We start from the raw sequence: 17,948 nt of genomic DNA on the forward strand, positions 1-17,948 counted from the left end.
ACAAACACTCTCAGGTCGAGAAAATCCACTGCCACTGGATCTACCTTTCCCGAGAAATGTAGATTGTAATTGTTGGCATTTAAGACCTCGATATACCTCAGAGCCATCTCCATCGTCCCTTGCCACACGATGAAGAGGTCGTCGATATATCGGTGCCACCTCACTACCCTGCCTGACTCTTGTCCGTCTGTGCGAAGTACCATGGGCACCCGCTCCTCCCACCAGCCCACGAACAAGTTCGCGTAGCTGGGAGCGAAGCAGGTACCCATGGCCGTCCCAGATACCTGTATATAGTGTTGATCATCAAACAGGAAGATATTATTTGTCAGGCAAAATTCGACAAATTCCAACAACATACAGTTATGTAAGGCAAATCTTGCTGGTCTCTTATTAAGGTAATGTTCGACAGCTGTAATGCCAAGTTCGTGTCTTATGTTTGTGTAGAGACTTGATATGTCCAAAACCATCAGCAAATATGTTGGTTCCCATGTGAGATCCTCAATTTTCATCAGGAAGTCTTTAGTATCCCTGATGTGAGATTTCAACTCTCTAACCAATGGGAATAGATAGTTATCGATAAACTTGGACATATTCTCCGTCAGGCCATTAATCGATGAGACTATTGGTCTCCCTGGTGGTTTAGTGGCATTTTTCTGGAGTTTCGGCAGGTGATAGAATGTTGGTACCGTTGGGTTATTGCTACGTAGGAAGAGATTTTCTTCACTGCCCAGCATGGATCTTTTATACCATTTATTTATCAGTTTGTCGTATTGTTTTACACTCTCATTGTATCTCTCCCCAGTTGTTTTCTGATAGTAGCTAGTGTCCGCTAATTGTTTTAGGGCTTCTTTATGATAATAGTCTCTGGAGAGGATTACAACATTTCCACCCTTGTCAGAGAGTTTTATGATGATTTCTTCATCTTGTTGCAAATTTTTGAGTGCACTCCTTTGCTCAACTGTGATGTTATCCGCCCATTTTGATGTATTTGGCTTGCCTCTCATTTCCACTAGGTCTTTCAAGACTGTTTCTGAGAATGCATCAATGGCGTCCCAGGGCATGATCGGACAGAAGGTAGATGCTGGTTTAAATGAACTTTCATCTCTGTCCTGTTCAATTTCATTCCTTAGTGCCCTCTCCACCATTGAGGCCTCTTGTGAATTTGGTGTGTCGATATTTGATCTCAATCTCTTGAGATTGTCCACACTCCTTAGGTCATTGCACGATAGGATGTCAGGGGCCGTCATTCTTTTCATTATTGTTTTCGTGGTTTTCGTTACTGATCTGATCTTATGATATTTATGCAGTTTAAGTTTTCTTACAAAACCATGTAGATCGATTCTAGTTTGCGTGTATTCGGATCTACTGTTTGGGCTAAAGGTTAACCCCAAGCGTAGTAGGTTTTCTTCTGCTTCAGTTAATGATTTGTTTGTCAGGTTAACGACAGTTAGATCCTCAGATGTTCCCAAAATCTGTTTGTTTTCTTTCGGTTTCTCATTGGCCGGCTTTGTCCTCCTCCTGCCACCGCCTGCTCTGCGTGTCCTGCGTTTTGGCTTTCCGGTGGTTTCACTTTTCCCCCACGCGACCATGCTTGGTGTATAACCTTGACCTCGTCCTGAAAATGGGGAATTGAGGCTGCCTCTTCGCCCTTAGATCTCTCGGCTGTAGATTTCTTATGGCGGTCCTCCACTGATTCGTTATCCGTTACATCTGATTCAGATGTTACTTCTGGTGAGACTATACCCAATGCTTTCCTTCGGTATACCTCCTTTCTGGGGGCGTCGTATTTCTTGGCAAAGGTAAGTACTCTACCTTGTAGATAGTCGTTTTCGTCTCTGGTATATTTTTCCTGTTTTCTTGTCTTTATTTTCTCTTCATATTTGGTTAGTCTAGTTTTCATCTGGTCCTTTAGTGTTGAAATTTTATCAACTGCTTCCTCCTTCGCCAGATCTGCTTCTAATGTCGCGATCTCTGCTAGAGCTTTGTCGCGGTCACTCCAAGCATACTGGACCAAGATTCGTAACGTTCCCTCACAGTAATTCGCGGTGTGTGCTGCCCAGTCTGTCAGCAGTTGGGGATCAGGGTTCTCATACGATGGGATGGTGTATACTCTGATATATATATATATATATATACAATTAGTTATTTTCGGAGATATGGTTGCCATAAAACATAAAATGTTGCATCACACGTGCAACTCCATAATAAATCGTTGTTGGTTCAATGATTGCTGCACTTCGTACACAATCTTGGGCCCTGATGTACTAAAGTCTTTTGCTTTCACACACCTTGTGATTTTCAATATCACTGATTTTGTGTCCATAAAATTACATTTTAATATTTGATGAGCACATTTGCGATTTGAGAAAAGGTTTTCTGAATCTTAGAATGTTTTTTGTGGCTTATTCCGAATTGCCAATAGGACGGGGCAGGAAAGAGCGCCAAATAGAGCTGTGTCAATGGCAACCATTGAAATGTTACTCCTCAGGGGAAGCAGTAACAGATTCGCCAAGGGGAAGCTACCCCCCACCCACACCCCTCGTTCGACAGCTACCCCCCACCCACACCCCTCGTTCGACAGCTACCCCCCACCCACACCCCTCGTTCGACAGCTACCCCCCACCCACACCCCTCGTTCAACAGCTTTCCCTTTCTGAATCTGTCTGGTGATCTTGGTGGGGAAGAAGCCAGTGATCCACAAGGCAGTTGCTGCTCCTCCCTGATTTCGTCCCAAACGTGAAACGTACGTTTTTAAAGCATCACAACGTTCTTTACGAAAAACTAGCTGCTTTACAAAAAAGAAAATCCTTTTTAGAAAAGCAGAAATGCAAATACTAGGTTGTTGGTCTACTGTTCCTTGCAGGCCTCTATACATGTGTTTTTAGCCAGTCACTGAGTCACAAATCACGACCTGCCTAATATTAGTGAGGCAGGTAATTCTGCGACCCAGTGCGACTTAAGCTATTGCCATGTAACCTATGCAAAAGGTTTTCATGCAAACTGTGACCACTGTTTGCAACTTGTCTTTTCTTTGTACATCAAGACGTTAGCATTCATAATACTACAAATAGAAAGTAGGTCATTTTAGAGCAAATACAGTCTATTATTTTTTAATATCAAGCATTAAAACAACTTCCCAAATAAAGTGCGCCGCCAATTGAGACGCAAGCGATTACTAACCATATTTCAAACGAGTCTTGTTCTTTAAAGTTCAGCCCCTAAAAAATTAACCCTTTCCTCACACGTTCCTTCCACTGTTCTTAATATTGCGCCTCAAGAAGAGAGATTATTAATGCCCCACAGGTGCGTATTTCTGACTCCATAATTAGTTGTAACACAAGATGCAGATAAACCATAATTTACTCTAATCTATTTTTGACTTTAGCTCTTTTAGCTATACGTATTTTAAGTTTTAGACTGCCTTAATTACCAATATAACAGTTGGTCGTTTCTATAATCTCATGTTTACCATAAAAAATTGGCAGTAAAATTTTGTACTGTAATCTTCTTTTGTGCTGTTGTATCATAAACAACTACACGGCCTATTTTAAAATCGAATGTTCAGTACTCATATTATGCAACCAGAATGCCATCTTTCCACGTTTTCTGTGGTCCTCTGTTGCAGGACATTCATTTTAATTTTTTTTTCCTTTAGAGTATGGTGGAATGGGCTTGGACTTTACCTACTCTATTGCAGTGGCAGAGGAACTAGGAAATATTCGCTGTGGAGGTGTGCCCATGGCTATTGGAGTCCAGTCTGATATGGCAACACCTGCTCTTGCAAGGTAACTCTTATATGCTCCTTTTGCTTCTTTTACCTATTTGATACACATTTAGTCTAGTCCTTGAAAATTTCCCCAAATCCAAAATGATAAAGTGTCTGTCAGTCATTGAAATTAGATCAATTTGACTCTTTTAACAGTAAATCTAGAACAATTTGGAGTTCAGTTTTTTTTCTAGCTTCAAGGATTATTTTGTCTATTAGAGTGAGGCAGGGGTGTGGAATTTAATAAAATATCTACTTGTCCATGTGGCAGGTTGCTACATAAATCTACTTGTCCTGTAACAAAATCCACTTGTCCCTTTTGTGCCATGTAATTCGGTGTCAAATTATGGCAGCAATCTCAATATATATATATATATATATATATATATATATATATATATATATATATATATATATATATATATATATATATATATATATATATATATATATATATATATATTCACTGAAAAAACCATAGGTTATAGACCATATATAGTTAGGAATTCGCATTTACAAAACCTTATTTTACTCACACAAAACCATTGAAATTCCATATATAGTTAGTTGCACTAACTATATATCGCGCACCCGCAATCCACTGCTGATGATGTCACATATTACATCATTCATGACATGGTCAGTGACATCACTGATGACATCACTGATGACATCTCAAATGACATCACTGATGACATCACTGATGACAACATCCAGTGACTGTATGTTTCTGTAAAGTTAAAATATGTCTTACATATTGAAGAATGAGTGGATGTATAAGTGTCTGGATGAAGGATTTAGTAGGTGCATGACTGACTGTATGAGTGAGTGATTAAATGTGTCTCACTGAGTGCATGGGTTAGTGACTAAACTGTCTTAATTTGTGCATCATTATGTCTGTTGTTCTGTAAACTGTTGCATGTGTTGATAAGTAGCTATATGAGTAACTATATGGGTTATTGATTGGTTGCCCAAGTATTTGTATGGGAGACTGAGTGTGTGTGTGGGTGGCTGGGAGGTGTATGACTCTGTGCATAGATGTGTGAGCAGTTGATTCACTAGATGTATGGTTTCAAAAGTGCATGTGGAAACAGCTGTATGGGCGGTTGACTGTGTGCATGAGTGTATTGGTGAGTGAATGGATATCTCAGTGCTACATGTCAAAGTAAGTACATATGTAAAACACAGTACATGTGAGAGTTGACATATATAAATAACTGTGCATAAGAGCCAGTGAATGTGTGAGTGGCTGTATGGATCATTGTGAACTTGTATCAGGGATTGTATAAGAGTAAATATGTGTTAGTATATGTTTGAATAAGTAAGAATAAGTAAAGTTTGTATAACTGTATAGTTGAGGAAATGGAGGTGTGATTGATTCTTTGCATGACTGACTAGGTGTGTGAGTAACTCCATGGATGAGTGACAGTCTGTGAGTGTCTGTTTACACTGATTGTATCTAAGGTTATATTAGAGTCTGAAGAGGTTCATCGTATTATCACATGAATGATATCATCAGTGATGTGATCAGTAATGTCAAATGAGATGTCATCAGTGATGTCATCAGTGATGTTATCAGTGATGTCATTTGAGATGTCATCAGTGATGTCATTTGAGATGTCATCAGTGATGTCATCAGTGATGTCACTGACCATGTCATGAATGATGTAATATGTGACATCATCAGCAGTGGATTGCGGGTGCGCGATATATAGTTAGTGCAACTAACTATATATGGAATTTCAATGGTTTTGTGTGAGTAAAATAAGGTTTTGTAAATGCGAATTCCTAACTATATATGGTCTATAACCTATGGTTTTTTCAGTGAATTTTCAAGGTTTTAAAATGCTAATTCCTAACTATATATGGTCTATAACCTATGTTTTTTTCAGTGAATATATATATATATATATATATCATTTCTATGGCAAAATGAAACCCCTCATTTTGTTCCTTTTCAAATTAAATGTATTAAGTGTTACCACTTTATTCCAATCATGATGACTTCAGGTGTGCCATACTTTTGTCATAAGTAAGATTGTTAGCGTTCTAGTTGTTCTTTAGAAAACTCTGGGACATTCTGTCATTGGGCTATAGTTGGGCTACATCTGGCTGATATTTGGGCTACATTTGGGCTCTTTTGTCTCTCGTGGCCATCTTGGGAGACTGCATATCAGAGTTTTTTTTAATGAAATATAAGAGGATTTGAGAAGTCACTCAAAATGTGCCCTAATTTTTCTTTCTTCAGCAATAATCTTAATTTCTATGGCAAAATGAACCCCCTCATTTTGTTCCTTTGCAAATTAAATGTTTTAAGTGTTAACACTTTATTCCAATCAAGATGACTTCAGGTGTGCCATACTTTTATCATAAGTAAGACTGTTGCCGCTCTAGTTGTTCTTTAGGACACTCTGGGACATTCTGTCATTGGGCTATAGTTGGGCTACATCTGGCTGATAGTTGGGCTACATTTGTTTTTTTTGTCTCTGGTGGCCATCTTTGGGCTACATTGGGCTACATTTGGGCTCTAACATATATATAGCCCAATGTAGCCCAATATGTATTTTTCAAAGTTAATTTTTGGAAAAACCACTGGAGCACATATATTGAGACATAGCAAAGGCACATCGGGGTACCAATCCCTACAATTTTGCCAAGTTTCGTGCAAATCCATTCCGCCGTTCGAGCTAAAAGTGAGGCCAACCGCCCTATGGAAAACTCAATGTTAAAAACGCGTTTTGGGACCCCCCTTTTTTCTCGGCGCCCCCTTGACGAAACAACCCCAACTTTTCAGGGGCTGCTCAGAAACACAATGTGCCATTTTCCTGAAAATTTCAGCCAATTCCGTCCACAAACGCCAAAGTTATTAGACATAGAATTTTCAAAAATCCCATAGAGAAAAAATCCTAACTATATATACCTACTGGCGACCGCCAGTAGGTAATATATATATATATATATATATATATATATATATATATATATATATATATATATATATATATATATATATATATATATATATATATATATATATATATATATATATATATATATATATATATATATATATATATATATATATATATATATACACAAGAGCTCTGAAATAGCCTCTCTGAATATGCCATGGCTCATATCATTGTAGGGTTTGAATACTATTCAGAAAAGGGGGTGGTGATGGACAGAGTATCTGAATTAAACAGAACACTCATACCCAGTCAACAGATCAGGGCTTGATCCATCACCGTTTTTTAGCTCACTGCACCATCCCTGCTCAGAACCTGGCTACATGCAAATTAGTCTGTCCCTGGCCCAGTGCATCATGGGAACAGGGCATACCAAACTACCAAGCCAATTCTTATACTGGGAAGGAAACAAGCTTCCGGGGACCGGTTTCTGGCATTACAGCCGTCTTCGGCCCGGCTTGCTTGAATCCTGATGGTGCAATGAGCAAGGGACTCACATCTGAGTAAACCCTTCCACGCGTATGGTGGACAAAACGATTCAGAAAAGGGGGTGGTGATACTCTGTCCATCACCACCCCCCTTTTCTGAATGGGTTTGAATACTAGTGGAGAAGTGTGGCTCAATGGTTAGAGCGGCAGACCCTGATGCAAAGGTCTGGCCCGGGACCAGGGTTCAATTCCCCGCCTCGGCGGGTCTTGGGCTCAAAAATTCCACGGACCTGATAATTCTCGCCTCGGTGCCTATTCCAATCATGGAGTCCCACTCTGCAACTCTGGGCAATAGCTTGCTTAATCTCCACAACGGCCCCCACAACGCTAAGGATGCCTGGCCTCCACCTTGGGGGTGCCCAGGAGTGGACGCCTCACAGGGAAAGCTAGGATGGGTTCCACAGCGGTATTCGTACAAGCGCCTTGAGACCCTTGCGGGTGAGTAGTGCGCTATACAAGTATCAATTTTATTTTTTTTATTTAGCAATTCCCTTATGCTGACATGTTCTTGCAGATCTACATACTGGGGCTGAAGATGATAGCAACATTTCCAGGATTGTAATGCCCTTTTGAGTTTGTGCAAACCTACTAACTTGCATGTTTTAAGCGTTTTCACCAACTCTGTTTGGAGGGAAACTGAACTTGCAAACACTCACATTTTCACATGAGCAAATCTACTCCAGCACATTTACTCATGCTAAGACGTAGTTCCCAAATATTTTCTAGGAGTACTATTTCTTGGCCTAATTATGAAAAGTCTTGTGAACTTAACGAAAGCTGTATATCTGCACATAATACAAGGACATGGTACACTTTTGAGACTTTTTATTTTATAATTGGGCCCTTAATTAGGTGTGGCGTTAACCATGACCTTTTGTGTTTAATCAAGTTCTGCCTCTCTATCGGCTAGCTTCACTGTGTGTGACAGCATTCTGTTCTTTCACAAGGAGCATATTGATACACAGTTGTTTTGTTCAGTGCTAGGAACTACTGTGGCAATGTGTGATTTTTGAGACCAAAAGAATTTTTGCTTTTTCCCATGTTTGTTGTAATATTCCTGGCCCGGAATCCCACACCAAGATGGTATTACAAAAACCATGCAAAAACTAGTCACGCATTGACAAAACCAAAAGGCTTACCAACAATTTCAGAGCTACTGGTTTTACCATTGCTTGTTTATTTTTGTTTCCCATAATCCTATTAAACTGGTTATACTGATTTTCCTTTATGAATATTTTTGGGAAATACTAGCATCCATCAGCACATTTTACTAAATGATACTACTAAGAAATGTTACCTAAAGGTGTAAAGAATCATCAATCTTGTTTTCAAGCTTCTGCAAATATTTGCACCTAATCCGAGAGCATTCTGGGAGCATTACACATAGCCTTGTATTGCTAAACATTTAAAATGTATGTACACATTTTATACTGGAACCACAGTTAGAAATGCAGTCTGAGCTTACAACATTTACCTAGAGCACTCACCCTAATAAAGGCTTTGCCTTAATGAAACATAAATACAAGTTTGAATAGCATTACCACTTGGACACAGATATTATCTTAAGTGCAGGCAATACCTTTCCCTGATGCATAATGTGGTACAACTGGCACCTAACGGGTTTGTGCTGTAGGGGGTTGGATCTACTTTTCCCAAGGACAAAATACACATTAAAACTTGTTGCCCTTGACCCCAAACACTATGTCCTGGGCATCGGGCTATAGGAATTCCACATCCCTACTTGTCCCAAGGACAAAATACACATTAAAACTTGTTGCCCTTGACCCCAAACAGTATGTCCTGGGCATCGGGCTATAAGAATTCCACATCCCTGCGATGCTTGCCTGCGGCGGACTCTTCGAAGTATGTGCAGATGACATCACATTGTAGGCTCACGACAAGGCCAACAAAACCTCTCAATATGATTTTCCCATACTTTTATTAGAAACCATCTTAGTAAATATTCTGCATCAAGGTGCATAAATCTGAATGACAGCATCATCCTAGCTAATACCTATAGCCCTTATGATTGGATTGCACATGGATTTTCACAACCATACACCCCCACACTCCTTTTCAAATTACTAAAAGGTTTCTATCTGTGAACATACGAAGAGACAATGCAGGCATGATGAATAATGTGGGTATATATAGGCGGACACTTGTCTTCATTTCTTTGGGTTACAACTCTGCTCTGGTCTGTACCTGCTTTGCAGTCACTCCTTGGAATTGGAGGGTCAGGAATATAAATATATATATATATATATATCCACCCAGGATGACTCGTACTTGTGGTGTTGTTTGAGCGGATATATATATATATATATATATATATATATATATATATATATATATATATATATATATTATTGAGGAACTTTGCACGAGCAACTCACAGGAGACGAAAGGCAAAAGGCCACGGCGGTGGCCACGCCCATCTGGGCGGGGACTTAATTACTTCAAAGTGTTCTGCCCATTGACGTGCTGAGTTCCAGCTGCCTTGCCTGAAGCCCCTGATGAAATGCTAGTTGGGCATGAAACGAGTCTGGCACCTCAGAACTGAATTGAATGCGAGGCTTTCGCGCTGGGAGTGGAAAGCCGTTCCTTCATCATTAAAGCAGGTTACTCCTTTTACCTGTGTGGGCAGACTCATTATGGGCAATCTTTTGTTGGTATTAAAAGCGGCGCAGCCTGAGCCGCGAGTCAAGCCCCGCTGCACTCTGGTGCAGCCCTGCGGTGGTGCCACACGACGCCGCGGCTTTTAGACGGGTAAACCTCAATGAAAGAACTTACCACATGCAGCTACACCAACGCGGATTGCTCTCAGCCACCCACTTGGGATTAATATTGATTATTGTGGAACTTTGCACGAGCAACTCACATGAGATGAAAGGCGATCACTACAAGATCCATGCCCATCTGGGCGGGGACTTAATTACTTCAAAGTGCTCTGCCCATTGACGTGCTGCGTTCCAGCTGCCTTACCTGAAGCCCCTGATGAAATGCTAGTTGGGTATGAAACGCGTCGGGCACCTCAGAACTGAATTGAATGCGAGGCTTTCGTGCTGGGAGTGGAAAGCAGTTCCTTCATCATTAAAGCAGGTTACTACTTTTACCTGTGTGGACTGACTCACTCTGGGCAAATATTGTTGGTATTAAAAGCGGCGCAGCCTGAGCCGCGAGTCAAGCCCCGCTGCACTCTGGTGCAGCCCTGCGGTGCTGCCACACGACGCCACGGCTAAACCTCAATGAAAGAACTTACCATGAGCAGCTACACCAACGCGGATTGCTCTCAGCCACCCACTTAGGATTAATATTGATTATTGAGGAACTTTGCACGAGCAACTCACATGAGATGAAAGGCGATCACTACAAGATCCAGCGGCCACGGCGGTGGCCACAGTGCTCTGCCCATTGACGTGCTGAGTTCCAGCTGCCTTGCCTGAAGCCCCTGATGAAATGCTAGTTGGGCATGAAACGTGTCTGGCACTATATATATATATATATATATATATATACATATATATATATCTCCTACTGGCGGTAGCCAGTAGGTATATATAGTTAGGACCTAGTTTCCATAGGAAATCCCCAACATTCTATTGGGAATAACTTTGGCGCTGGTTGATGAATCTTCGCAAATTTCTCAAAGAAGATGGCTCGCTCCGCTCCTTCCCTGAAAGTTTGGGGGGGATTCGTCAAGTGGGTGCTGAGAAAAAAGGGGGGTCCCAAAACGTGTTTTCCCCATGTTGATTTCCATAGGACCTTTAGACTCAGCTACAGCTTGAACCGCTGAAGGGAATTACACCAAACTTGTCAAAATGGTAGTGTCTGGTACGCAGATCACGCTTTTTGTTAAATAGTTTTAATCCCTCCAGTAGTTCCTGAGAAAATTAGAAGAGAAATCAATTATATATCTATAAGCGCGCACGGGTGCGCGCACCCCGCGATTTTTCGCGATTCTTTTTTTTGGGGGGGGGCTTGGGGGGCTTCTCTCTTTCATTTTAATGTTTTTATTTTAATTTCGAGGGTGCCCACCCCTCGTTTTGGCCCCCGAGATCACCGCCGCCGCCCGAGCTGCCTTAAGATGGCTGCCGCCTGGTTGTGGGCGGGGCCGGGAGGACGTGGTTTCCGCTTCCCCCTGTCTGGCAGTGTTGCCAGATTGGGCTATTTCCAGCCGCGTAGCTAGAGGGGGGGGGGGTGGGGGTGGGGGGGGGGGCGGTCCGCCCCAGGCGGCACCTTTTTTGAGGCGGCGCGGGCCGGCATTCACTTTAATAATAAACCCGGCCGGCCGTTACCAGCAGCAGCAAACAGGGTTGGGGAGACACACTGTTCCCTCGGGGGCTTCCAGTTGAGCTAAGGAGACGCTGGCAGGCTCATCGTCAGTTAATGGTAGTACACAGAGGCGCAACTATAACCAAATTGGGAGGGGAGTGGCTGTGTGTGCCCGGGATCTGTCTCATCCCGGGCTGCCACACACGACGGGTGCGGGGCTGAAGCCCGGCGAGTCCAATAAGTGTTGCGCGCACAATGTATCTTATTCAGGAGGTGGTGATTCCATGGCGCCGCGCGGCTGTGAGTCAGACAGCATGATTCAGGGCTGGGCCCAACTAAAACAATTGGACAGTGGCGCAGCGGGGAACGCCACGTCCTGCTGGCAAAGCGGGAAGTTTAAGAGAAAAAAAAGCCAGCACTGCGTGGGCTCATTGGTTTACAGGTACCGCCGCGCTCGGCTTTCTCAGCATTGCTGTCTGCTCGTAGGGGTCCCCATGCTGTGGGGCTTATGATGGGCGCCACAAGTGAATGCGATTGTGCCATGCCCCGCTGAGGAAGAGTGCAGTGGAGTGGTCGGACATCGTTGAGTCTTCCGTGTGACACCAACTGAATGGTAAGATTGGTGCAGCAGCCTTCCATGCTCGATAGAACTCAAATCAGAGACAGACTGTCAGCCGGAACTAAGGCTAGTCACCTTTTAGCCACCTTTTAAAATGAAATGATTACCGCGAACGGGGGCGGGGGGAGTGTATCAAGGCCTGAGCCTGGCATCAGTGCTGCAGAGTCCCCAACGCCAGTCAGGCTGCATGCTTCCCTGCACTTTCATTTCTCTTTCGCTCACGTACTCGCAGCAGCTTGCCCCTCTCGCCTCTTGTGCCTGAAGACTCAGTGCTTGACCTTTGTGCCGACAACCACCTTGATTCACTGTGAGCACAAAATATGCTGGTCCCTCAGGCACAACGGTAAGGCCCCCCACTCTGGCTCTTCTGCCACGCCCGGGGGTCCTTGCCGCTCCAGTGTCCCCACGTAACCCCATGCTCAAACCATTACCAACACCAATAACAGCAGCACGGAAATTCAACAGAGCATTTACACTAGTCTAAACCAGTGCCCATCGCTTTGTACATTCTAATACTAACCTCTGGCTGCAGTGTTAGTTACACTGTACTTTATAAGAGTCCTGGAACGGAGCGAGCCCAGCGCCCGCAGTGTCATGTACTAATTCGTTTTAATTGGGCCGCGCTGGTGACTCTGCTCAGTGGTGTGTAGGTCTCTGTGAAAGCTGTGGTGTGTTGTGATCTGTGCAAAGTGGGGGGTGGGGGCAATAATTATTATTTTTGGTATAACTGAATCGATGGGTAGTTTATGAAATAATGCCGCTGGCTGTGTACCTAAGCTGCGCTTAGTGCGATTTGTTGCCTAGTCAATGTCTGTGCCTGTCTGCAGCAGAGTCCACGAGTCAGCTGTTGACTCTTAATTTTAAATGTAGGCAGCTCATCTGTCATGTGCTTTCAATACCTGCAGCCTGGATGTCCCCTTATGAGCGTGGGAGACACAGTAGGGCAGAGAAGCGCCTCAGAACTCAAGGAGGGCTGGAGGTTCTGGGTGGCAGTGGTGTGTTAGAAGCTGCCCATCTAGCACGTTCACATATGTATCATGACCCTACATGTGTGTCAGCAGCCTGGGTGACCCCTTAGAGTTGTGAGAGGCATGGTAGCGCAGAACTCAGGGAGGACTGGAGGGTACGTGGATCATTGGTTTTAGGTGCTTAGAAGCAGAGTGACTCACACATTTACACCTGTAGTACGAGGCTGGGTGCCCGCTAAGGAATGTGAGAGACATAATAGGGCAATTAGAGTGCCCCAGAACTCAGGTAGGCCGTGGCTGGGGGTCATGGGCATTAGGTGCTTAAAAGCAGCGCGCCTCGCACATTCACACTGAAGTGCCCTTCCATTTCTGATGCTTTATAACAGTTTTAAGATCTTAGAGTTTCTCATTCCTCAGATGATTGTAATTCCTGATATTTATATGCTTCCCTCGTCCTTATTACTTGATTTTGCTCGCGAGAAGGTGTCACTCATATTTGTTGAAATGTCACTCATAATTGCACTGAAATTATGAAAATGTCATACATAGCAATCTGAAACCTTGGCAGCTATGCACATTGGCACTTGAGGGAGACTAGCATGATGTGCCTGTGGCTTGGCCCTCATCTTTAACTCAACACTTCCTGTCGCTTGATTCTAGGAAGCACCTACCGAACTGCAGAGATAAGCAGGCTCCTTCAAACCTCTCAAGCTGTCTGGCTCCGAGTAGGAGTATCTAATCAAGTCCAGATGTTTTCCTTTCAATTCTGAGATTTGCAGATCTGAATTTATAAAGGGGTACAGAGGATTGCAAGTTGCAGAATCCAAAGCAAAAAACCTGGACAAGCTACTCATGGATAGTCCTGGAACAATTAAAAGTTCAATAACTCTGTGTATCCTTCCTCCTCAAAACGCACAGAAATGGCCCTTGAGAAGTGCTGAGCGGAATATAAAACGAAGAGACATAATAAGACCCACCCCCCACTTTTCTTTTTTTTGGAAGGCAGAACCAAAAGCTTGTTTTTGTTGTAATAGTTTATTAACCTTGTCAGAAGCTCTCTACTGTTATTCCTGTCTCGGACAATCACGCACCGTGTGATCATTTTAGACATGCTGTGCATGCTTCTGCCAAGTGAACCCAAATTATAATTGAGCTGTGATGGGTTTGGTGCTGCCAAACTGTTATCTGAAGTGAACCCGACCGTTGTTGGTACAACTCGTGCAAGTGGCATAGCTAGACCTAATGCCACCCATGTTAGACTAATGTTCTGATTTGTTACCTTTGCCTCAAACTGTAAAGCGCTCTTATATCCTTTGGGATCAAGTTTGCGCTATATAAAACTTTATAAATAAATAAATGTAACGTGCATGATCGAGGTAACTGTTAGCAGCAATACTACGTGTCTCGCCTCGGAGACTCAGACATCTTTCAAGTGTTCACTCACCGTTCCGTCCCCGAATCCCCCGCCCCCCCCCCTCCCCCCCAGGGGCGGCAATCTGAGGGGTAGCCCTGGCCGCCTCAAGCTCTAGCTACGCCCCAGGCTGTTTCCCGCACAATTAGGCGACATTTTTTCCAATTGTGCGTGAAAAACCCATGCCTGGCGAGGGGCTAATTATTGGGCTGCTATTAAGCATGTGTGCACTTTTTTCTGCCTTGGGCGGGCGCCGACCACGATGAGGCCGTGGAGTGCACCTATCATTGCGGCCACAAGGTTCAGTGACAAATGAGCGTGCAGTGCGCGCTGACATCAGATCAGCACAATGCTTGGATTGGTCGAGGAGGCAAGACCACACCCACACTCGCATGAATTGTGTGAAGTGCTGTGCAGCCAAGACACACAGTGTCTCGTATCAATGTGAGTCCCCAGGGCTGTCAATCTTGTAGCGCGCGAAAGCGCTACCGATGATTGACAGCCCTGCGCGGCACTGACTGTTCTTATCTTCTTGATCCTTAATGGGGGAAGGCGGAGGAGGCGCGGGAGCCTGGCAATGGCAAGGATGGGCAGCCCGTCCAGGGGAGTTCACCGCGGCGACTGACGGGCCGCCTTGGTGCTGCTCGCATGGCTCTGGCGCAGGCCTTTGTGCACCCTCACCTTCATTTTCGTCAACGTGGTCTTCTGGTGAGTGCAGCAATGTGCATGTTGTGGACCGAGACCTGCAATGTTTACATAGATTCTGACAGTCATGCGTCACATATGTCAATATGCATACATACATCAGCATACATACCTACTCTGACGTCTTGTTTTCTCTCCATTTGTGCCTGTTTTCTTGTAAATTTGTGCCTGTGTTAGCGTTTTCCTTCCTGTGTGCCCGCCTACCTCGCCGCCCTCCGCTCTCCCTCCCCGCTTCCCGCCACCGCCGCTTACCCCGCCCCTTTTTCTCTTCTGTACCCTCCCCGCTCCCGCCTCCCAGCTGCTCCGCCCACCCGCGCACTTGGCCTTATATGGCGACCGTGCGACGCAGGTGAGTGTGACCCACTTGTGGGACACCCCCGCGCCGCACGGCCACCAGCTGCTGCGTGTGCCCCATTGCCTTGCCTACTGCCTCGCTGCCTGCCTCGCTTCCGCTGACCACGCCCCCTCCTCCGAACGGCGTGATCGGTGCTCGCCTGCCGGTTGCCTTAACTGTTGTTAGTTTTTTGGTCTTGTTTTTCTCTCCATTTGTGCCGGTTTTCTTGTAAATTTGTGCCCGTGTTAGTGTTTTCCTTCCTGTGTGCCCGCCTACCTCGCCGCCCTCCGCTCTCCCTCCCCGCTTCCTGCCACCGCCGCTTACCCAGCCCCTTTTTCTCTTCTGTACCCTCCCCGCTCCCGCCTCCCAGCTGCTCCGCCCACCCGCGCACTTGGCCTTATATGGCGACCGTGCGACGCAGGTGAGTGTGACCCACTTGTGGGACACCCCCGCGCCGCATGGCCACCAGCTGCTGCGTGTGCCCCATTGCCTTGCCTACTGCCTCGCTGCCTGCCTCGCTTCCGCTGACCACGCCCCCTCCTCCGAGCGGCGTGGTCCGTGCTCGCCTGCCGGTTGCCTTAACTGTTGTTAGTTTTTTGGTCTTGTTTTTCTCTCCATTTGTGCCTGTTTTCTTGTAAATTTGTGCCCGTGTTAGCGTTTTCCTTCCTGTGTGCCCGCCTACCTCGCCGCCCTCCGCTCTCCCTCCCCGCTTCCCGCCACCGCCGCTTACCCCGCCCCTTTTTCTCTTCTGTACCCTCCCCGCTCCCGCCTCCCAGCTGCTCCGCCCACCCGCGCACTTGGCCTTATATGGCGACCGTGCGACGCAGGTGAGTGTGACCCACTTGTGGGACACCCCCGCGCCGCACGGCCACCAGCTGCTGCGTGTGCCCCATTGCCTTGCCTACTGCCTCGCTGCCTGCCTCGCTTCCGCTGACCACGCCCCCTCCTCCGAGCGGCGTGGTCCGTGCTCGCCTGCCGGTTGCCTTAACTGTTTTTAGTTTGTTGGTCTTGTTTTTCTCTCCATTTGTGCCTGTTTTCTTGTAAATGTGTGCCCGTGTTAGCGTTTTCCTTCCTGTGTGCCCGCCTACCTCGCCGCCCTCCGCTCTCCCTCCCCGCTTCCCGCCACCGCCGCTTACCCCGCCCCTTTTTCTCTTCTGTACCCTCCCCGCTCCCGCATCCCAGCTGCTCCGCCCACCCGCGCACTTCGCCCTATATGGCGACCGTGCGAACGCGCAGCGGTCACGCGCAGCGGGCGCGCCGAAGGCGCGCCAAAGGTAAGCCCGTCCGCGCCTGGACCGCGCCCAGTGCCAGGACCCCTGGCCCCCACCGACAGAAGACGACCCGACTGACCTACAACGCCACCGAACTCATCACACTCAACACCGGCGGCATCCCTGGATGTTACCGAGCCACCCCGAAGCACACCCACGGACCCTTCAGCTGCCACGCCTGCAAGTTCACCTGCATCCGGACCTGCCTCGCACCAGCACCCGCCAAGTCGAACACCAGCGGCACCCACCTCAAGTGCATCCTGCTCAACACCCGCTCCGTCCACAGACACGCCATCGAACTCTGGAACCTCCTCGACACCACGGCCTCTGACGTTGCCTTCCTCACGGAGACCTGGATGAACGCCTCTTCAGCGCCCGACATCGCCATCGCCATCCCAGAGGGCTACAAGATCATCCGGAGGGACCGCACCGCCAACCAGATGGGAGGAGGCATTGCCATCATCCACAGGAACACCATCCGCATCACGACCAGCACCGACAACACCCTTACCACCGCCGAACACCTGCATTTCCAGATCCACACCGACCCGAAGACCACCCTCAGAGGCACCCTGATCTACCGACCTCCGGGACCACGCACCCAATTCAGCGAGGACATCGCCGACTTCGTCAGCCCGCATGCCCTCCCTTCCGCTGACTACATCCTCCTGGGGGACCTCAACTTCCACCTGGAGAACAACAACGACCGCAACTCCAGCACCCTGCTCGACAACCTCGCCAATCTTGGACTCAAGGAGCTGGTGTCCACCCCCACCCACCTCGCCGGACACACACTCGACGCAGTCTTCTCATCCAGCACAGACATCGCCTTCAGCCACGCCACAGAGCTTCAATGGACGGACCACAGCTGTGTCCACTTCACCTTCAAAAGAACGACGACCCACCACCACCAGCAACAGGCTGCCCGCAGAAGCTGGAACAAGATCACAGCCGACCAGCTCGCCACCTCCTTGAGCCAGCACCCTCCTGCCAGCTCAGCGAACCCCAGCCAGGCCGCAGACAACCTCACGAAGTGGATCAGCAACTGCGCGGACGAGCTCGCCCCACTGAGGACCCCGCCCAGCAGACCCGGCAGCAAGAAAGCCCCATGGTTCTCCGACGAACTCAAGAGCTCCAAGAAG

At 46.5% G+C, this 17,948-nt stretch overlaps 1 protein-coding gene across 1 annotated transcript in view; it reads left to right on the forward strand.

Moving 5' to 3' along the window:
- Positions 1-17,948, forward strand: part of LOC147688989 (putative acyl-CoA dehydrogenase 6) — an 860,942-nt gene that overhangs the window by 291,640 nt on the left and 551,354 nt on the right. The window contains exon 3 of the mRNA XM_086941879.1: positions 3,656-3,785. Within this exon, the coding sequence (XP_086798005.1) occupies positions 3,656-3,785 (130 nt within the window). The remainder of the gene's footprint in view (positions 1-3,655; positions 3,786-17,948) is intronic.

The sequence above is a fragment of the Lissotriton vulgaris genome, chromosome 10, assembly GCF_964263255.1.
Source record: "Lissotriton vulgaris chromosome 10, aLisVul1.2, whole genome shotgun sequence".
Classification (NCBI taxonomy): Eukaryota; Metazoa; Chordata; class Amphibia; order Caudata; family Salamandridae; genus Lissotriton; species Lissotriton vulgaris.